The 22713-nt window shown below is 41.8% G+C and overlaps 1 protein-coding gene across 3 annotated transcripts in view; it reads right to left on the bottom strand.

The window, feature by feature from the left end:
• The window catches only part of BMP2K (BMP2 inducible kinase), a 47129-nt gene that overhangs the window by 19678 nt on the left and 4738 nt on the right, over positions 1–22713 (bottom strand). For 2 of the 3 annotated variants that reach the window (XM_027668539.1, XM_027668541.1), the window contains 10 exons: positions 8528–8646; positions 8083–8188; positions 6951–7093; positions 6511–6632; positions 5731–5812; positions 4971–5103; positions 4515–4618; positions 3004–3083; positions 1896–2056; positions 389–567 (listed from right to left, as the gene is read on the bottom strand). In XM_027668539.1, the coding sequence (XP_027524340.1) occupies positions 389–567; positions 1896–2056; positions 3004–3083; positions 4515–4618; positions 4971–5103; positions 5731–5812; positions 6511–6632; positions 6951–7093; positions 8083–8188; positions 8528–8646 (1229 nt within the window). Of the gene's footprint in view, positions 1–388; positions 568–1895; positions 2057–3003; positions 3084–4514; positions 4619–4970; positions 5104–5730; positions 5813–6510; positions 6633–6950; positions 7094–8082; positions 8189–8527; positions 8647–21810; positions 22037–22713 lie in introns of those variants that run through there. The other variant, XM_027668540.1, reaches the window with a different exon arrangement.

Raw genomic sequence — 22713 nt, 5'->3', positions numbered from 1 at the left:
AAAATTACACTACATATTCAGCACTGGTCGACGTACAACCATCTTCTGCAAGCACAGCATAATCACCTAGGTAACTCCTAATATTTATCCCAAGCACCCTTACACATAGATAAAGCCTTCATTTCAGCCACACGGTGGCAATGCAAAGCAAGCTGGGATTCAGGGTCAAACTGCAGAAACAAAACAGCATAAAGCAAGCAACTTCCTAGGATGAGCATTACAGGGCCTAGGAAGGGCCAAAGCTAAGGTGTGAAGGGACAGGAGCTCTTTTAGCAGGAAAAACCACAGTCAGCAACAGCAGAAATGCTTAAGCAGCACATGATTCCAAGTGCATTACCCCCGTAAGCATAAGGTGTGTGTCAGACACGCCTAACAGATGTGACTGTACCTGCTGAATGTAAGCATCCTGCACGGTGGGCTGGTGCTGCTGGTGGTGCAGGTGGTGCAGCTGCTGCAGCCTCCAGTCTCCCTGCTGCAGCTGCTGCAGGACCCTGTGCTGCTGCGGCCCGTGTGGGGTGGTCCCTTGGCACTGAGAGAGCTCTTGGCCGTTCCCGGGGCGCGTGGTTCCTGCGACAGTCACACAACACCACTGACATCCCCATCTCACAACTCCAGCCACAGCTCTCCCTGCCAGCTACCTCTTCACTCAACACTTCAAGGTGACACAGTCCATGAGCTTCCCTTCCCACCCTGACAGCTAGGACAGCTGTTAGATACCAAATTCACGTCTCCAAAAATACTTCCAGGCCTGCAAATGAACCATTTCTACTTAGAAGACACCAGAAGCTTCCTCTGGTCTCACAACAGCAAGCTGGGTTTCAGACTTCTGCTTTACTAACACTGAAGTTACACACTGTAGTACCTCAAACCCTTACCCTCGAAGTGTACACTTTTGTATTTATACAAAACAACACATTTTTTTCTTTAAGGGAACTATTGGCTCACCTGTCATGCTCCATTAAACCGAACACCTGACTGCTTTGGCCATTCAATTGTTTTTGCAGCCACTTAAGTAAACAGTTACCAACATAAATCAATCTCCTGCATGCTGTTTATATTCTCAAGTGCCCAGGAATGATCCATTCCTTGTCAGAACAGGAAAAGTCTTCCAAGTTGGATGCTACTTACATCCCATCTAGAAAAAATTGTTCACACTGGGACACAAACATTCTCAGTGACCTTTTCATACTTTCTCAATACCAGCCCTGAAGCCACTCTTCCTGTACTGCAATAGACACATAACAGCACAAAGTGCAACTTGAAAGTGTTCAAGATAAAAATGATACCTATTTAAGTGAGTATTTATCAGAGCCATAACCCTTCTGGAATGAGAAAGAAGAATTCATAAAGGATTTCTTCAAAACCCATTTCACTCAATTGTGTCTCCCCCAGTGACTCCCCTCTATTGCACTCAGTGGAATGTGAAATCAATCTGTCAGTCCTTAGAGAAGTGATATTTTTACACGGTTCCAGCCTACAAATACCACCAACATACTGTTGATATCTCATGACTTCTTGAGGCACAGGAGAATATTTTTCCTACTACAACAAAAGCAGTTTGTTAGAGAAGAGTTTCATACTTTTTGTGAATTAATTTCAATTTAAAAGTGACCATGAACTCTCAGTGAGAAACTTCATTAAACACCAGTGGTAAGCATAATGAAAACACACCTTTGGTTTTCAATAATGTGGATTTAGCTTTTGTGGTACCTGGCCAAACTTCCAACTCACATATTTCCAGTGTTTTGGAAAGGATGAAGATTTGATTTCTGGTATATAAGGAAAGGCAGATGAATTTGAGCTTTAAAGGCTATCCCTATTAGATCAAGGAGATGAAGAAATGTGAGATTCATTCTTCATACATTTTGGTCCATCCTTTAACTTCCTTAAGTTACCTTTTTGCCCACGATTACCAAATTCCCCAGGAACTTGTACTTTGACAGGAGTTGCTGAGCTCTGGATCGCCAGCACGCTGGAGGTGGCAGTGCTTGAATTGGCCTTTGGTCTTTGCCGTGGTGCAATTGAGGTTTCTGTTGGTCCAACAGTATCTGTTAATCTGAACGGGAAAGTTCCCCCATGTCAGATACTTTATAAAAAGACAACTATTTCTTCTTCAAATTAGACACAGTAGATCTCTTAATAGCTCAATCATGTCTTAACCATGAGCTACTCTTACTTCTGCATTGCACTTCAGTACCTTAAGTTTGCTTCCTAAAACTCCACCCACCACCCCTAGCAGCTCTAGGATACGACTAACACAGAACATCATTAAGAAGGAGCCATGCAGCAGCCTTTTTCCCAAGGAGATCATGACACCAGATGGTATCTCCCTGAACAAACTCCTCTCAGTTCCCAGCAGTGAGTGGAAGTCAAGTCCTGACTAGAAACATGTTGACTGTTCATACAGACAGGAAATAAGATAAAGGAAAATCTCATCTCTTAACTCGTTTCTACTTCTACTCATTTCTTGTGGTTTAATTTCTATTTTTGGTAAATAGAACTGATAATTACAGCTGAATAAAAGTGCCCCAGTCACACATGCTGATAGATTCAAAACCTAACAAACTTCCATTAACAAGGAATAAAAGTAAAGGAATCATTAAGCACACACTATACCATAGCAGAAATCAAAAGCATCAATGGAAAGTCCCAATGTTATAGGTTTGTTTTTACTGACAAGGACAAAAGGGACTACTTTGGTATAAAATTGGAACTTTTAGAAAAACCCACAAAACCATCAGAAGCAAAACCCAACAAAATCCATTTACCTTCATTAAACAGGCTCTCAGTTTTTCCTCCCAGGATTCTCAATATAATGAAAAAAGCAAAGGAGTGGAATTCAAAGGGAGACTTGAAGCTCTTACAATTGCAGTTTACCTAATGACTTCTACTAAAGTAATATTTCATTTATTAACAAGCATTTGCAAACAGGTTTCAGACCAATATGTAGTTTAACAATCTTTGCAAAAAAAAAAAAAAAATGAAGTCACATCCTCTTCTCACCTTGCTTTTATTTGGCTTTTTCTAGCAGCTGCCTCACTAGCTGTCATGGGTTCAGGGAGAGTTGAAGGGACAGGAGAACTCTTGGGAAAAACAAATTTAAATAAATTTAAAAAATGAAATCCTGAAACAAAAAAATCATTACATATTGAAGAGGAATACTAGGGTTTAAGATTTTCATGTTACAAGGCTTCCTGCTCAACTCACAGCTGCAGATTAAACGAGTTTTAATTTAACAGTATCTCTACACTCTCGCATCCGTTGCAGAAATAAAACCAGAGCATGACTGGTCTGTTTTGTCAACTACTTCACTACATTTACACACTAACAACTATCAACAATGAAGTGCAACATTTTCTTCAAACATTTTCGTGTGACTGCACAGAGCAGACTTACTTCAGCCTCAAGCTGAAGAACTAAATTCCAAGTCCAACCTTTGGAGGAAACTGTTTTTAGCCCACTTAGCTCTTCCACTGCAACGCAAATTCCAGAAAACCATTCAGCATCCAAGCTTCCCTGGGCATTTAACTTACCCCCTTCTCAAATAAATTCCTGAGTGAATCACCTAAACCATATTTTACCAAGGAAAACAGCAGTTTGGGGGGAGAGAGTACAAAGATCATCTCTAATGACAAATGCATGTACAGAATGCAAATCTAAAAAATCTAGTCACAAATAGTAGAGACAGTTACTTGTCAAGTACTTCAAGATTTTCTTTTTTTTTTTTAACATGTGTATCCAAAGGGCAACATTCACACTTACTGAACACCTTCTTATACAAGGATAAAGGAAGTCCAAGGATCTCAGGAAGTTCACTTGTCTGTCTCTGAAGGCAGAGCTCACTATAATTGACTGTTGCAAACTCAAATTTGAGATGTTTTTTTCCTGATGCTTCTCTTGAGAACCACTTTATAATAATTAACATTAGTGATGTGCCTTCAAATTCCATTCCAGAGTAATAACATTTGTGAAGGAGGTGACCTTTGAGACAAAGTTCACACTTGCCAAGGTCAAACTCCCATGGAAAGCAAGGGCAGAAATATAGGCTAATACAGGCTAATATAGGTACTGCTCTATTGCCTTCAGTTCACTGGGGTCCTTCCAAGGGACTAACACATTTGCTAAGGATGATTGAGAAAAAGGGGCTGCCCAAAGCAAACAAATGCTCTTGACACTACAGTTACAACATGAAAACCTCTATTGTCAACAAGTTTAAGTTCTGTAGTATATTTCATACCAATTGTATTAAAGGAAGAGATTACTAATGACTAAAAGTCATTTGCATGATGCAGTATCCATAGAGTCCATGAAGCTACCCCATCAAAATTAAGAACATGTTTTGTTCAGAGCTCATACTGCGTGTACACAACAGCAGTTTCAGGTGTTCTCCGCTATGTTTTACATTTAGAAATCAGGTTTATGATTAAATTGGTCTCTCAGGCAATCTGACAGACTTTTCTCAATGCTACCTACATAATACACTGAAAACACTGATAAAATTAAAGACTACTTACATTAATATTAGACACAGGACAATCCTTTTTGGCAATTTTAAAGGCAAAGTAAGACACTTGAAAAATATCAGGTCTCTTCTCTTGGTCTGGTTCAAGCATATATCCTGTAAAATTGGCAAGACCATCCATTAAATGTCACATCAGCTGCCCAGGAGAAAGACTTGCTCATATTCATTCCCCTGGCTCCCTTCTAGTGCCATTTCAAGGAGTTTGCTCTAGGTTTCTGCAATCCCTCTGCAGGCAGCCCCTCAGGTCTGTGCCCTGGAGCACAGTCCTCCGTGGAACAAGAGGACAAGCAAGGCTCCCTTCCAAGGCCAGTGCAGGTGGCAGCCAGGAGTGACTGGCACCGCTCCCTCAGGCTGCACCTCCCAGCACAGTGACTCTCCCCCACGAGCAGGACCTGTGTTTCCCTGGCTGCAGGAGATGAAGGCACTGCTGTGCTGCCCACACACTTACTGATCAAACAGTGCACGCTGTGGGAGTACCGTGAGCTGTCCGGGATGGTAAAGCTGCCGTCACAAATAGCAACTTGGCTTTCTCCAAAGGGAAGGGAAAAGAAACAGAGTTTATACAGCAAGCAGCCAAGTGCCTGTAAAAGACAAACACGGGCACTGTGAAGGGATGAGAGCAAGTCTTTTACACAAGAGAGCAGCACCAATGAGACACAAACTTCATCCTGGCTACAGCTGCTGCTTACATGTTGTGTAGAACCCGCACTATTGAACAGTTCACGTGACAAGCTGATATATCAAGCAGTAACCCAACTTGCTTTTCCACTCACTCCTATATAGATAAACTACAAAACCAGGGCATACCAAGAGCTGCATTCTCAGTGTCACATCACCTGGAGATACCCCACTAGCCTTTGCACTCAGTTTATTTTCTTCACTGCACAGCACCTAATAAAAACACCTTTCTTGATCATGCTGCCAACTGGTTTCCACAAGAAATCTCTGGGGACTATCAAGCAGCAACTAGGGCTGACAAAAAAAGAAAAACTCTAAATCACGTTCCCCTTCCTTCAAAAAAAAAAAAAAAAATCAAACATGGCACTCATTTTACTTACCAAAGAGTTAACTATCCAAGATCTCTACTATATTCTGTGTTCTTTAGCTGCATCATGTTTTATTTTCCAAGAACTAATTTTTCAGTCAGTCAATGCTGTTTTTAATTGCCTCTCATGAATGAGTTCCATACTACATGATTTTTTGCTTACCCAGATATCTGCCTTGGTAGTAATTGGCTTTCCTCCATACAGATTAATCATTTCAGGAGCTCTGTACGACAGTGTTGTGTACCTAGTGATGTAAAATAAAGAGAGGATGTGGCTGAAGACTGCCTCACAACTGCAAGCATGTTTCCCCCATCTGCTACATACACATCAATCAGACACAAGTTTCACATACATGCCTGGAATTGTCTCACATAATCCGAGTCATTTACTGCGTTTGCAGCATCACAAAGAATATTCAAAGTAGCAAGATGTAACGACGGATAAGTAAGAGGTCAGCTAAAATTTGCCTTTACTGTTATTTCCCCAGAAGTGTATACTTTTCCAAAAGTCACTGTGCATAAGCAGCCAGTCATCTGGAAGGTGTGATTCAAGAGTCCTACAAGAGCTTTCCTAATACATACCAGAGCATACAGAATGCAGACTTCAAAAAAAACTAACATCTCAAAACAACTGCTAAAGTGGTAGTTCAAATACTTCAGAGTTGGAAAAAAATCACCATTTTTTAAACTTGAGAAGGAGCAGCCTGTATTTACTCCTCTGCAGTAGTTAGCCCAAAGGGGCAAAACCATACTAATACACGATTTCAAGAGTGTGTGTTCCACTCTTTTACTATATTTATGCCAAAATTAAAGATCAGTCATTAAGTTCAATTCATATTAATGGTACATGCACACCACACAACAGTACACGGGGTTTCCCAGCAGAGCCATCGCTTATGATAGTAAAGCGATGTAAAAGATGTTTACCTAAAAGTAAACTTACTTTTTAATTTCTTCTTCAACCATATTAACTCCATCTTTCTGCGGATGCAGGTATTTGTTCGTGGCACTGCCAAAGTCACAGAGAACGTAGTTCCCACTATCGTTTAACAGTAGATTTTCCACCTTGAAAGGAAATCAATACACAGAAAAATTATGTGTTAAAATACCAGCATTAATTTCCAAGTGTTACTATGTGTTCTCACACAAACAGGAAGTTTTCAGAAACTTAGTTTTAGCATCAAAAACTTATTTTAGTGTCTCTGTTTCCAGCCTCTGTAGTCTCTGTTTCAAGTCTGGTTTAGTCTCTCTGTTTACAGCTCCATCCATAGCAAGTTCCTAACCAGCAGTCAGTCTTAGGTATTGAAATACCTTCTGTATCCTCAATGCTTTTCAAGTAGATCATTGATTTTAACCCAGATGCCCTTTTCATGGCATTCATACCTTCAGATCCCGGTGAACTATGGGTGTTTTGCACTGATGCAACTGAGCAACAGCTTCACAGGTGTCACAGAATATCCTCATGACTTCTGACTCTGTGAAACCTGTCTGTAGACGCTGGTTCATCTGGTTCACAACTTGTCCAGCTAAAGAAACCACAAGAGAAATTTCTTTCAAGTAATTTCTATCAGGTACAGAAGACTTATATGCACCAAGTCCACCAATGAGATGCAAGGAAGTTTTCCAGTCACTGTATTTAAACAAAAGAAACCTGGTTTTCCAAATGGCTTGTTATGGTGGTACAGATTGCACAAGCCATAATGATTACCACTTCTACTGCAAATATAATGCACATACATCTCATCTCAAAGTATTCAAGCATTACAGACCACAGGGTGGCTTTTCTTCCTAAGTTCTAAATATTTACTTTGTACTTGCAGCACTTGTTCCAGTATCTTCACCTATTTGGGTTAAACACTGTCTCATATTATGTCCAATCACCCTAAACTGCAGACAAACTTCACAAGTTAAACTCAATGGCAAGTTCATTCCATATCAACCTAGAACTTAGTGCATGTGTGTAGGGGGCAGTGGGGATCCCAAAACTACTTGTTTTTACATATTGTTTGAAAGAATGTTACATTATAAGGTGGGAGACCACAGGACTATTTTCTTTTAGCTGGCATTATCAACACTCACTATGCTATGCTCATTTATAACAAGTCACCTGGCAGGTAAGAGTAAAGTATCTTCAATGTTATCATCTAACCCAAAAACAACCAAGCAAGAAGAGTGGTGACAAGTTTGGCAATCTTTCCCACAGAATATGTTCCAACTACCTGCTGATTAGTACAGACAGGAGAACACGCACCGATTTCCCTTCATACTTAGAGAATTCATTTCCCCATTCCTAATCATACTCAGTTACAGAGGCAGTGAAACTCACTTTTACCTTCTCCTCAGAGCTCAGCAGCTCAGTGCCAACAGGAGAGTGTCACGAACTAGTGGGATTCCAGACATGAGATATCCATGTTCACCTCTTACATGAACTGGTTTAACAGTTCTAAGTAAAATCCCAGGTGATCCTACAAACATCTTCCCTGTGTTTTCTCTGAAAACTCCGGAGCTCTCTTACCTCGGCAGTATTCCATGAGGATGAGCACCTCCCAAACGTTATCACTTATCGAGTTGACAGCACAATCCAAATAGGTCACAATGTTCTTGTGCCCAGATAACTCTTTCTGAAAAAGAGAATGCAAATTACACTTCATTACCAAAAAAAATTAAAAGAGGAAGAATTTCAACTGCCACTGCAGCAGTGGATGAAAGTTCTTTTGCTTGGGAACCAGATGGACTGACCAAACTGACTGTGATACCAGATACATTTTTAATAATTGCTTCAGAAGTTAATGACACCCCAACCCTAAACACAGCATTACTTTCTGAAACTAACAGTGGAAAATCAGAACCATAAGGTCAAAACAAACCAGGATCTAGAAATAACTATCACTGCAGAGGGATTAGGTGTGTGTATACCACAGATTGACTCATTCTGCAGTTACAAGTAATGGCCTTCTTACCATAATTGTGATTTCTCTCTTGCATATGTTGAGATCTGGCACATTATTAACACACATCCGTTTCAGTGCACAGCGTATCCCGCTGTGGGTGCGGACCAGGAACACCGTCGAGAAGCCACCTGGAAAACACAAGTGTAAACAAATGAAGCTACTGGAGTTTGTAATTCCTGCAGTCAACATGACTACACGCTAAGGAATGAGTAAGAAAGACTGTGTCAGTCATTAAGTGACGAGTGACAAACACTTGAAAAAGGTAAAGATTTGCTGTCACACTCCATTAATCTAAAGTCAAGTCTTCTTGACAAAAAACATAAGGATTTTATTATGTTCTCAAAATATTACATGAAAACATTTTCTCAATATTAAATGAAAATAATCTGAAAAGCATTTTCACATTCAAACCACTTTATAAAGCCCAGTGCAAACTTCGTATACAGGTATTAACCCTGAAGTACTTAGAGTCATCCAAAAACCTGAACCAAGTGAAGGTATTCTCCAGATATTCCACATTTCTAAATCCCCCAATATTCGATAAGGGTTAATATTAATTCCCTAAATCTACATTTTAAAACATAAAAAGTAAAATATTAAAACAAGATAAAGTCTTGAGAGATGCTGAAGAAGTCAAGCAACTTTCCAGGTTTGCCTCAAGAGCCTCCCTGCACTCCCAGACGGTGCAAGCAGTCAGCTCTAAAACAAGTGTTTTTATTTAAACCACACTAAACACACCGAGTACAACTCAGCATCTTCTCACAACCAGTCCCACCAGGAATGTTTAGTCCAACCATGGCATAAAGTGCAAGCCAGAAGTTGAGCCCACCTTCCAGCTTCCCAGCAGGAGGGGATTTTATCCTCTTCGCTGGTAGAGAAGAATTACTGAGGCAGGAATTATACCCCCAAGCCAAGTGAAACAGCCTACACAGCAAGTACTTCCAAATGCTTGGGCAAACCAAAGGGAAAAATCAACACTCCCCTGTCTTTTCTGTCTTCTGTTAGTCCTGCCTACTGCTCAAGAAGGTCACACTGGCACCACCTCAAGGCTCACCTGGCACAGCTTTCCCACAGTTTTAGGAAATCCACCTCAGAGAAGAGCTCACAAAAATCCACGCCTTCCTGAAGTGACTGCTGTCTGATCGTACGCCAACTGCACCATGGGAACGTTCAGCCAGGGCAGCAGCTCAGGTACAGAGTCAGGACAGAAATATGTAAATTAGAGCGATTAACTCCCGTGATAATCAGGCAGCCAGCTGAAATGCACGTTTCGTGTCTCCTGATAGCATCTGCAAGCAGTGCTTATCAAGTATAATGCACCTCATTTAATGCAAGTCTCATGAGCTTGAGCAAACGAGCACATAATCACTTCCACTCGAGAAGTTAAGCTCTATTAAGAAATTTCCCTTGAAGATTAAATACTTATTATTTTAAAACTTAATTCCTCATTTAGCCAAATGTGATGCTACGCTGTCAAAACAGAATTACTGCCAATTTTAGTACAACAGCCCTAGGGCCCTCCCAAAAATTTCACAGGACACACACTCTTATTTGCTCAACCTCTAATGCTGAACTCCAGCTGGAGATGAAATGATCCAGAAGGGCCCCCTAACACCAGCATGGGGAATCATGTCAGAGTGATGTGCAGACCTTCTTTACTGGAAGAGGTTTTGAACTATCCTCACAATAAAAGTACTTGCTTTCAAGCACCAATATTTGACCAAAACCATAAAGCAGTACTCGGGTAACACACAAGAGTCATAACGATAAAATAACAATCACTTCCTGGCTTCTTAACCAGTTTTTACAGCCTTAAAATTCTCTCTGACTAGCAGAAGGACAAGAAGGAAACGCCAAGTCTCAAGTTCCCCTGACAACAGCTCTGACGTAACCTGAGCAGACACGACTGCGTAAGAACCACCAACACAACGGAGTAAAAAGCCCCTAAATCCTCAGCCAAGCGCTGTTCTCGCCATTAGGTGGCAATATCAGCCAACACTCGAGTGCTGGGGAGCCGTAAAAGCAGACCTGGTCCTGGTTTTGGCCAGAAGACCTGTGACCTTGAACGGTTTTCCATCAGTAAATATCAACACGATAAAAACTCTTTCCTCCAAGGGTCAAGCGGCACACCTCTGAACCAAAACTCACTCAGTGAACTCCATCTCAATCCAGGAGTTCTCACCATCCCCATTCCCATTCTCTCCCCCATCCCACTGAGCTGCCTGGGCCTCAGTGGCCATCCGGGTTTAGAGCACAAAAGGTTTGTAGGAGCCTCCTCTCTTTCAGTCCTTTATTTCCATCAAACTCATCTGAGCACAAAATCCTCAAAAGTTACCCAGGACAGTCACACTGCACTTTTCTCTGAAATATCTGCTAAAAAGCAAATATATATAAATATATATATAAAATAGCATCTACAGTTATATAAGCCAGTAGATACCTAGCAGAATTAAAAACTCTTTACGAAGCTCACACTTCTTTCTTAGCTTTTCCCCTTGAACCGTCATTTCTGTCAACTTAACTATTCCCTTTTGGGATCTTATTATCAACTAAATGGCAATGTTTTGCCTTTCTTTCCTGGGCTGGGTTTTGTTTGTTTGTTTTTAATGAAATTCTACATCAGTCACACTTGTCTGTTTTTTCCCTCTGCGTGTTTAAGGTCAACCTTGACTAATTTCACAGGCCTCAACATTTGATTTACACTTCATCACGTCACATTCCTGAAACTCCAACCAGGAAACAGTGTAGCTGTCCAAATTCCAAGTACCCCATTTGCTAACTCAGGTAGAACAAAATAAGGCTGAAAAATCTTCCAGCACCTTTACCATCTTTCAGAGTGCTGAGAGCCATTTTGTGGAGATCGTCTAGAATAATATCAACAAACACTCTGAATAAAGTTATGGATTATTTTAGATATACAGACAATTAACTTCTTTTCTAAATAATTTTTAAAAAAATAGAAGTAACAAATGTTGTTCCTCTAAGTAGTGCATCCCTTGGCTATTTATTCTGACAAGTAGTGAATCCCTGGCTATATATTTATTCATTTATTATATTTATACATATAAATTCAAGTGTATTCATCTGTGTTCTGAATCCACTTCTGCCTTGAGCTATATTTTCACTGCTAACTTACTCTGCATCACTTGATGCCTGGACCATGTGTCCATGTCTCCTCCCTGTTAACTCCAGAACCAGATTTCCCAGGATCAGGTTGACCTGCAGCCAGAGCCACCCCACTCCAGAGATGACCCCCCTCCAGAACTGCAGAGCCTCCCAAGCACTGTAGTTTGCAAGCCGAATGCACTGGAGTGAATCACTTTATGGGCTACAAATCCACCCAAAATACAAAATAAGACCAGTTGGAGCATGAATGCCCTTCAAATAAGCTCCCAGCAACTAGAAGAAATAAAACCTTCCTTCAAGTCCATAATGAAAGAATCCTCAAAACCTTGAAAAGCGTTTCTAGTGCATGCTCTTTGCTGGGAAACAAAGGGAACTCTGACCTCTATAGCTTTATGAGGTACTCAAGACACAAAAGCAGCCAGGTGTCCTTAGCCAGGACACCTAAGAAGAAACTCCAAAAAGGACTAGAACCCATGCCAAGAGCTGTTTCTAGCAGCTCAGTTTTGATCACATCTTCGTGCCATATATGACAAACACAGGCATTCCTGGCTCTCAGACTCCTTCTGTGATCCCCACACACTGTTAGGATGCCACCCCCCCCTTACAGCTGCTCAACTTCTCTTGTGGTGCACTGCTACGCTGCCTGTAACTCTGCACGTTCATTGACATCCACTGGGATAATTTCAGGGCACTTGTACTGACCCTCCAAGCCTCCCTCCTCCCCACACAGACAGCAGTCCTTCCCCCAGAGGCACTGCCTTCTCTCAGGCACGTTTATGAGTGCTACACTAAAAGCAGACACAAGAAATACCTGACTGTTTTGTAGGCAACACTGTTTAATTCTTGAAGCTATAAAGATTTTTATATAATTTGTGAGAGCAATACCTTTAAAAGCACACGGAATTCAGCCACTTGATTTTTTTTATCAGCCTTGGTCATAAACACACCCGAGACACAGCTCCATCCAGAAGAGCAGTTGACAGATGTTGCCTCTAAGCTTGCACTCTCAGCATTCCCAAAACCAAGGCAGAAATAGCTCCCTACTTCTAAAATAATGCATTTCTACAGACACATTTGGGAGTTGAATATTTCTCCACTTTCTTTCAAGTGTGCAGACAATGCATTCCAAGGGACATACCACTGCTCCTTTTCCCACTGCCCACACAAATTCCCACCATGTAACAAGCTGACTATCAAGGCTAGTTTAGACAAGCAGCACTGTTTTCCTCAACTCAGTATCTGCTCCTAGGCAGTGCTGGAAAAACAGCAGCTGCGAATTCACAGCCCAGCAGGACACCACAGTGCAGCCCCAGCAGGCAGGTCTGCACCTCTGCGTTAACAGCACTGCTGCCCTGCCTCGAGCAGGCACTCCCACATATCAGTTCTCCTGGCTCCAGCTGCAGTCCCAAAAAGCTCTGACAGAAGCATCAGACCTGGGGCATCCACAGCACTTCAAGTTACTGAGTGAGCTGGGAAAGCTGAATTAAGGTCTGCTATAGATTTTGTGAAGCTTCCTTATTTAGTAACACCCACGCACCAGACTTGCCCAGGGGCCAAACTTGAGATGCTCAAGTTTTGGTCCAGTGAACAGCCAAAGGAACAGAGCTCCATGTCCTGCAGTACAGCACATCATACTCCTCACCCCACCTGCTTCTCAAGAGTATCCAGGTGACTTACTAGACATGCTGGACTACTGCAGTGACAGCACTGCTTCTGTGTCACCTTCTGCCTGACTGCCTCGGCTGTTCTGTTGTTGAGAAACAAAACCCACCGACTTCCTGATGCAGAGAAATCTGCTAACCATTTGAATTGAACACAGCTATTGAAACAGGCACACCTGCAATTCCTGCAATATTCTAAGTTTAAGGAAAATGAAACCAGATTGACTGAACAGCTGATTTGATGCATGCTCTAGAACAAGGCAAGCATTTGATATGTCCTGGAAGGAATAAGTCTTATGCACCCAAGACAAAACATGCTATTTCTTAGGGTAGAACTGATCCCTTTACCACATACTCTGGTTAGAAAAATACAAAAAAACACTTCAAAATTTCAATTTTGAATCAAGCTGCCTGAGAATTAGTCACAACCACTGTACTACGTTCATGTATTATGCCATCACCTCCTCTTGCTGTTCACTGGGATAAAAATAGACTAACACCTTTACCTCTCTAACTGTATATAATAGATGCTTGTATGTAACTAACGCTTCCTGTCTACAAGGAAGGTAGCACAGAACCTGACTAGCAGCTCACCAACGGTTCAATTAAATATCAGAATGTTAGCCTCCATTCACCTCCAGAAATCACACTGTAGCACAAAATACTTGAGCATTAAACAGGTCTTATGTCAACAAACTGCAACTAGGTAATCAGGGTAAAATTTGGCAACAAGTCACAATCCACCAGGCTTCATTCAAAGAGATTTCTTAAAGTTCTAGCGCTGTGCTATCATACAGACACTCACTACTGAATTATTAAAACCTGAGGCTAAATGTGACACGGTGAAGGGTACGGTACTTTTTGCAAACAAAAAGAATCAGAGCTTTCTGCTCACAACGTCTGTTCGAGTATTTCCATTTGCAGACACTAATGCAGTGGGCTCCCAGTGCAGCCTCAGTACAGAGCAGCAAACACCTCAGCTCAACACAGATACCTTACACAGTTTAAAGACAGTGCCCATGGCACCATCTTCCAGCCTGCAAACAACACTAAGTTCCAACAAAGCAAGGATCTTTGGGGTGATTTTTACTTTGGAGATGTACAGTAATGCAACCAACCCATGTATTTTCTTCCAATTCTTTCTGCCTTTGCAAATGCACCTCTTGCACATCCCAGTACATTTAAACAGATGTGCTTTCACTTCAACAGCACCTCAGCATTTTTAAAGAAAGTTTCCTCTGTACAGTCCTACGAAGTTCTGTTGAGTTTATCATCCACATTGCATTACAATCCTCATAATTATATCCCTAACTTGATTTTTAGCATGTCCCTAGCTGGCACAAAACAAGTTCCGCAATCAAAAAAAATTTCAAGAAACGATCCACATTTCTGAAGTCAAGAAACACTTGTCAGGAGTGACAGCTGTTTGCAGGAGCAACCAAGATATTTCTCCAAGAGACAGAGCTTCATGTCACCAACACTTCCTTTTCCTAACACTAAGATTCAAAACCAAACATTAACATACATCAGAAACTTAACAACCAACCAGAACACTATTTTTTGTCAGGTCAAAACTCTGACTAAACATTTATATAAAGGGATTATGTTGTGTGATCTAGGTCAGAAGTGTTAATTCAATTCCATTTCACTGTGCCATCAAAGCTTTAGTCTCTCAAACTTCAGTCCACTGGACACATCAGGTTACTAAAGATGTAACCAAGGTGATGCCTTTAGGCAGGATGTGCTTCTTGCTCAACTTTTCATAAGAAAGCTTTTCAATCTATCCAAGACATTGGTAAGACACCTGCAATGAATATCCACTATCATAGTTCACAAAAAAAACCACAACCCAAACCCCAACAAAACCAAACCACCCCCCCAAAACAAAAAAAAACCCCACTAACAACCAAAAAGCTAAAAAAATTTCAACAGCAGTTTTATCTTCAGCATATTTCCCCCCCTCTCCTGTGACTTTTTCCACCTAACTCAGCTCCCTCTGTCGTTTGGTCTGACCTGAAAAGAGGGAGCTGGGACACCACACCAATGACATGATCTATGCATATAGGCTGGACAGAAACAGGGAGATCCCCGTTCTACAACACTGAGGAGCATGAATTCAGGTCACTTTAGAGATGGATTTCCAAAGTCATTTGCTAAGTTACTTTTTCCTAGAACTTGATTTTAACTCCAATATAATCAACAAATGTCAAAATCAGTCACCAAATGGTTAAATCAGTGGGTACAGATATATTACACAGCTACTATGCAACCACCACGACTTCTTTGGAACTAAATTCCATTGTCATACCACATGGTTACCAACCAGTTAAGAAAACAAACATCACACACACTTATTTGCTATGTAGTTTGCTTTGCATGCTCCTTAAAATCACTGTTTTACTTGTGTTTAAATATGGTATCACAAAAAACCGAAGCAGAGCAAGTCAGAGAAGGGATCTCCAGGCTCACATGTGACTGACTGATCCACTCATTGTCCCAAAGCTGCCATGGCACAGAAACAAGGCACAGCACACAGTGTCCAGCTCCAGTCCAAGGGTTGGTTCCATGGCACCCTGGACAAGTGCCACCAGGCCTTGCAGACAAACAAAGCCATTTCTAATGCCAGAACCATTTCAGACTAAGGCAGATGTCACCGGAAGATTCTCTGGTTTGCTATTTGTCTAAGGCATCTTGCATATACTGAATTAGTAAAACAAAACCCATCTCTTCACTGCTAGAAAGAGTCTACACAGTCAAACTCACACATTCCCATCCGAGTGTAGTCACCAGGGAATCCACTGACCACTTTTCATAAGTGAGCATGATCAGAACTGGACTGACTGGCAGGAATTAGTGTTAAGAACATCAAATACGAATAACTGAGGCAATGAGAAGAAGGATGCTCATTATCTCACCTTCTATTCTGTAGCTGTCTGCAAATACTGGTGTATGTTTAAATCAAAGGAGTATGCCCAGATACAAACCTATCTGGGATAAGATCAACAGGGGGCCAATAGAATCACAGAATCATAGAATCAGTCGGGTTGGAAAAGACTTCCGAGATCATCAAGTCCAACTCTTGGTCCACTACCACCACTGTTACTAGACCGTGGAACTAAGTGCCACATCCAGTCTCATCTTAAAAAGCTCCAAGGATGGAGAATCCACCACTTCCCTGGGCAGCCCATTCCAATGCCTGATTACCCTCTCTGTAAGGAATTTCTTCCTAAATAAACTTTCTCAAGAGCACAGTATCTGAGATCCAACCTGCTTACATCAATGAAGAGAACTATAAACCAGTTTAGGTAATAATACTTCCTTAGCATCTGCATGGAAGTTCTTGAAGCTCTATCTATGCTGAATACCTCTGAATACTTCAATTTGCACATAAAACATCTCTTAAGACTTCCACCCCAATTACCTTAGGGCACTTTTATGCTTGGGATTCCAAACTTCACACTGTGACATTTGACAACTTAAAAAGAGACACTGAAACTTCTAAACCATATAAGCAGCTTGGTCGCTGTGCTGCAGTGGCAAGAGCACTCTGAGTATCAGAGTCAAGATTATCAAAATCATGTAATACTTCTCATACACCTACCGTGTTTCAAGGCAGAGCCAGTCAACAGCACGAGTTCAGAACAAGGCAGTTATTCATTATATGGACCAAGCTGCAGACTCATGTTTGTGGGTAAGTCTCCAAAAATTAAAATGCTAGGACCTAAACTCAAAGCTGTCCTTCAACAAAAGGCTCCTCTTACAAATCCCACTACAGAATTCCATATCAGTTTAACAGAAGAGCAAGTCATATGAAAGACTTGAAATAGTCCATTTGATGGAAAAAAATCAAAAAAGCACAAAGGTGGGAGGATAATACTGTGGATTCACACCAAAACTGGAGGCACCTGAAGACATCTACAAGCCCAAACCAAATCAGATGCAGCACACTGCTTCCTTTTGAGTTGCTGTTTGGTTACATTGCTTTTAGAACTACCATAACAATACAAGCTTGCTTTTCTATCTTCAGAGTGCCTAAGAAACCTCTGAATAGCTCATTCTGGGATAAAATAATCCTCCTGCTGCTTCCACAAGTTCTCATGAAGTAAAGGCCAAGTGATAACCCATCTAAACTCCCCTCAAGGTGAAGGTCTCAACTCTACAGACACAGACTGTGCTCCTGAGCACTAGGGAGAGACAGAAGGGCTTTGCAGGATGCAATTATTTCATTTGCTTTTTTCCAAACAGTTTGTTTTCCTGCACATCATGCACAAACCCAGAACTGATCCTCTCTCCAATGCTGACATACCCAATTTCATTCACTCTTCTAGTCTCATGAACAGATGCTGTGTTCAGTCAGGTCCTCACATATGTATGTCAGAAGAGTAATTTAGTGCCTTATATTGTTTAGTGATCTATCTGCTCCATACTGCTTCCATAGTTACACGCAAATAAATTACCCAAAACAAGAAAAAAAAACTTGTTTAGCAACAGTTTCTCTAAATACATGCACATTCAGCTTTTCAATCTACAGCAATTGCAAAAGAACGTAATTAAATGTCATATTAATCACTGACTTCCGAAGCTATTTTTGTTTCATAAGTAAAGAGGCAAAATCCTTCAACAATTACTCACTAGAACTGCTACTGAAAGACAAGATGCACAGATAAAAATCACAGTCCAAGCAGCAAATTAAAAAAAATGACAAATGAAATGAGTCAGTACAACAGACCCAAAATAAACCAGGAATTGGACCATTCCTATGTGTTGGTACATAACTCCTAGAGACTTGTGTATTAGTTTCTAGGCACACAGGAACAAATTCGTCCATTAAAATAATGTGCAAGTTTGGAAGGAAGCCCAACATACACATGACTCTGAATAAAATCTCCTCAAGCCCTGGAATATCAGAATTCCTTTCGTAGTTTTGTGTGTGGCAATCAAGGCATAGCACGTTACAGAAGCTATGAGGAAGAAACCATCTCACAACCAGGATGTTCCACACTCTACCTGTATCTCTTGTACAGACTTGTATGACTTGGGGCAAATCCCTTCATCTTCCTTTGTTTCTCTGTCTGTGGAATAACATCTCTCCCCGAGGCGATGTGATGCTCTTCACAGCAATACCAGGTTTGACACCTCTTGAAGGGCACGACAAAAAACACTCAGAGGTGTTCACTCTCCCGTGAGCCTACATCATCAATGCTTCAGGACTTTCACCACGTGCCTCAGAAGCAAGGCAGACATAAGGAGAAGGAAGAAGAACCAAAGACTCTCATACCTTTGCAGGGAGAACACTCCACAAGACAGACAGTGTTTTGTAACACCCGGGTTTATGTTGTTCAAGAACCAAGCTATTCAAGGTCTTGCTATTGAAACCAAAAGAAATACTCTCCACTTCATTAAAACAGACCCCTAGGATCAACTGATTTTTTATTTCCATTTGGTAACCTGCCCTTTCCTGTGTTTTCCTCTACCCTGCCTATGTTCAGAGACCCAGTTTCACAGCTGACCCCACCCACACCCAAGATATCCCACTGCAACTACGTAAAAGTAACCAACCTAGACAAGCGTGAGCAAGGAACACGTGAAGCAAGAGAGGAAGGCAAAGGTTTCTACTTTCTTAACCAGTAGACAAGCACTCAAAGAGACTAAAATCCATTCCCAAGACAACCAGGAAAGCAGGAGAAGAGGAATTCATGTTCCTTTCTTGTCAGCAGCTAGACTATGATAAAGAAAAACACAGACCATCTCCTTTCAGAGAAGGGGTTTCACGCTCACCACCTGTCTTTCTCCACTGGAGAGAAGAACACAGGGCAAGCCGACTCTGCCGCAGCAGAATGACAGACTAGAGATGATGTGACCTGCATCACTGCACGGCTGCTTGCCATCACTGGGACCTGCCAACTCCCCTCACCAGAACTGTGCAAATACTCCTAACACTTCAGGATGCAGCTATTCAGCCACCACATTAACAGCTTTTAAGCTAAACCTTCGAACAAGACAAATGAGGGAAACAAAACAGATGCCTGCATGGGACAGCACCTCGGGCAATAAGGATGCAATTAGGTGACTGACGTGTGGCTGGTCAGTCCCAAGCCTGTCACCTGACTGTTACTCTCCAGGCTGGCAGGCACAGAGCATTCATAGTGTCAGTTAACACAGCTCTGCTTACAAACACCAACTCTGCAGACTGTGGCAGCCTGCTTAGCTACAGTGTTACAGAGGCAAAAAATAGCTACAGCAAGTAAAATATAGCACAAGGTTGGGAATCGGGAGAATCAAGACAAACAAAACACTGTAAACCAAAGCACTGCCAGAGACAAGCAGCACAACCTCACTGAGCACCTGCAACGTTTTCCCTCCGAGCCTGAGGTGAGACCTATCCAGCAAGAAGTGAGACACCCATCAGAGAGCAGGTGTGTGCACATTTACAGCTACAACCAACATCTCCAACTGGAAAGACATGGAAGTTCATACAGTTATGCTCGGAACAGTACAGACCTGTAACTGCACTGCTCCCTAGAGATCCAGTCCCATCTCTGGCAGTAACTCCAGTTCTCCATGCACAGAACAACTGCACGAACCCTTCCACATAGGGAACATACTAATTAATGACTGGTAGCTCTGCTATTACACTAACAACAGCCCTGAGAAATACATACCCTCTTCCCAGAATTACTGGTTTCTAGTTTACACCTGCCTGAAAAGGAATTCCACTGCTTTTAGCTACCAATTTGTCTTTTCAATGCTGGCATGCAAAATACTGAGGTTTAATTAAAAAAAAAAACCCTTTCAGTTAAACCAAAAAAAATTAAGATCCTGCACAGTTTCTTTTAGTCAGGCCATGTCTTTTCCAGACAGAGCTAACATATCCTCTATTATTCCATGCTACCTTACTCTTTGAGGGTGTCCAGGAGCTTCCTAGTGCAACACACACACGCATACCCTCCCATTCTGACTACTGTAGCATTAGCATACTTTACCAAAACAGCTCTGCAAGGAAAAAGGCAGGTAGATGGCATATGCATTGGTTACATCTGTCCTTTGTCAAAATTTGGCAAAGGAAAGATGGCTTGAACTTGTGCATCATCTTACCATGACTACTACAAATCAAGTTCCTTTCCCTGTAACTCTTCCATGTGACTCCCGGCCACTATCCTGAAAACTTAGTGCAGGATTACCAGATTCCCAGGTGCTTGCTCGGTATTTAACTACTTCTGGGCACACAAAAATGAAATGAATAACATCCTTGAAAAAGAACACAACAATTGTGTGCAGTTCAGAGGTGTAACAGGACCTGTCCACATACACACAATCAGAAAGGAGTGTCCTCAAGGCATGCAAGGACCAAGAACTGGATAATCAAGAGCATTAGACCATGTGTCCTAGGAGATGAACTTGGTCTTAGCTGTACAATAGATGCCTTTGTCAGCCTACAGGTATTTCCCAATGTGTTCATTTCCCCATCCGTGTCCCAGAGGCACAAGAGAGCTCTGGAGAGTGCAGTGACAGCGACAGTTGTCCCCAAGTACCACCATGAGCACATCAGCTGTGTGATGAGCTGAACTGAACTAGAGCTTTCATTTTGTGCACTACGCTACATGAAAAGACACCTTTACCTGCATATTGATGTGAGACTGGGATCACAGGCAAATCCCCAACCACTTCCTGGTTTGTTTGCCTTCTCCTTACACAGAACACAGCTACATCCTGCAACAGCCAAACAATGCTCTTGTTTCAAGCTGTGATCTGCCTCCGCTAGGCCTGAGAAACCAAGGACGAACCACAAGCCCTACAGCACAGGTTCCCTGTCTTTCATCATCCAGAGATCCAAAGCTGGTCCAGGATCTCTGCACCTGCCAATCTGCAGCTACACTTGCCATAAGGCAGCCATGCCTATTTTTGGGACTGCACAGGAGATCCATGTGTATTGCATTATACTTTCAGACAAAATGGAAATCAGAAAGTTTGAAGTACTGATGCTGCTTTTTGTCCTCTATATCTTCAACTTGAACAAACTATATCTTCTACTCCAATATTAGCAAAGTAAAACTGTTTGAGACAGAATAACAGGGTTGACCTTTACAGTCATGTGCAAACAGATTCAGAAATCTTACGCTCTGGAAAAATATCGACATGACCAATCCCAACTCAAATTCCACAATTTACCTTTCCAGACAGCCTTCCAACTCATAATCCACCTGAACATCTGAACTAGATTACAACTGAAAACAAAACAGCAGCTACTGCAAAGAGCATCAAGTCACATGACATAACCACTAAATTAACGAAGACAACCAATAATGAACAGGTCAGCCACGTGGGAGGGGACTGCCATGCCCCAGTCTCAAGAGAAGTGACCCTGCCCCAGGTGTATTCATAACACCTGCCACAAAGATAAACTGTCCCAGTGTACAGAGTTAAAAATTCAGTCCACGCCACATCAAAACACTTGCAAGTACTAAAGTTCACAGATCCTTTATAATGGCATTTCTCTTTATTTACCTCTCCAGAAGACAGCACAACAAACAAGCCACACCATGTATGAGATGAAGCAGTGTCTGCTGTACATCAGCACCTTTCCAAATTTATAGCAGCTGCTAGAGCTGCATATCCTCCACATAACTCACTCTAAAGACCTAAAAATCAAGGTATGAAAGGTTAATTGACGTGGGACTTATCAAAAGGAAAGAGAACCTTATTCACAACACAAAGTTTGTCAATTTGGATTACTAACTGAACTGCTATTGCTAAGACACAAGGTAGAAAAAAACCCCAAAACTATCACAGCAAAACTTCCAATACTACCCTTATTCCAGGAATGATTTTGAAAAACTTGGTACACCTCCTGTCTGGAGAACGAGCTATTCCACCTTCAGCACTGCTGTGATGTTGATCCTACTTCAAGACTCCCCTTCTTTCTCAGACAACTAATTGAAGAAAAATCTCCATGAAAAAACACTTGCACTGAAAATTAAACAGCACAAAAATCTAAAACACACAGCAGAAGATCTCACAAAACAGGACCTGAATTCCTCTCCATTTAGGTGACAGTTTTCTTAGGCCTTGATTGAAACTGTGTGAATTTAAGAGACAAACCAAATCATAAGTACTGTCAAAGTACTGCTAAGACTACACACTCAATTTAAGTAAGGACAGTAGAGCTCACAAGAAGTTCATTCCTTCACTGGTGTAAGAGACCGGAGGAATGACTGACTGGTTCAAAATAACCAGGTGGGAAGACAGGGGGAACAGGGTGAGCTCTGCATAGGTGGGACAACCACTGCTCCCTCCCTGTCCCTGGAGCCTTAGCAAATCTCTGGTCCAGTCCAAAGTGGTGGGAGCCAACAGCACGACCCGTCCCAAAATGGCGGGGACCGACCCAGGGGCTGCCCCAAAATGGCGGGG

This window comes from Corapipo altera, unplaced genomic scaffold, assembly GCF_003945725.1.
Source record: "Corapipo altera isolate COAL_440 unplaced genomic scaffold, ASM394572v1 274, whole genome shotgun sequence".
In the NCBI taxonomy this organism is placed as follows: Eukaryota; Metazoa; Chordata; class Aves; order Passeriformes; family Pipridae; genus Corapipo; species Corapipo altera.
The sequence above is the reverse complement of the archived record's forward strand: the minus strand, read 5'-3'. Positions and strand labels throughout refer to the sequence as shown.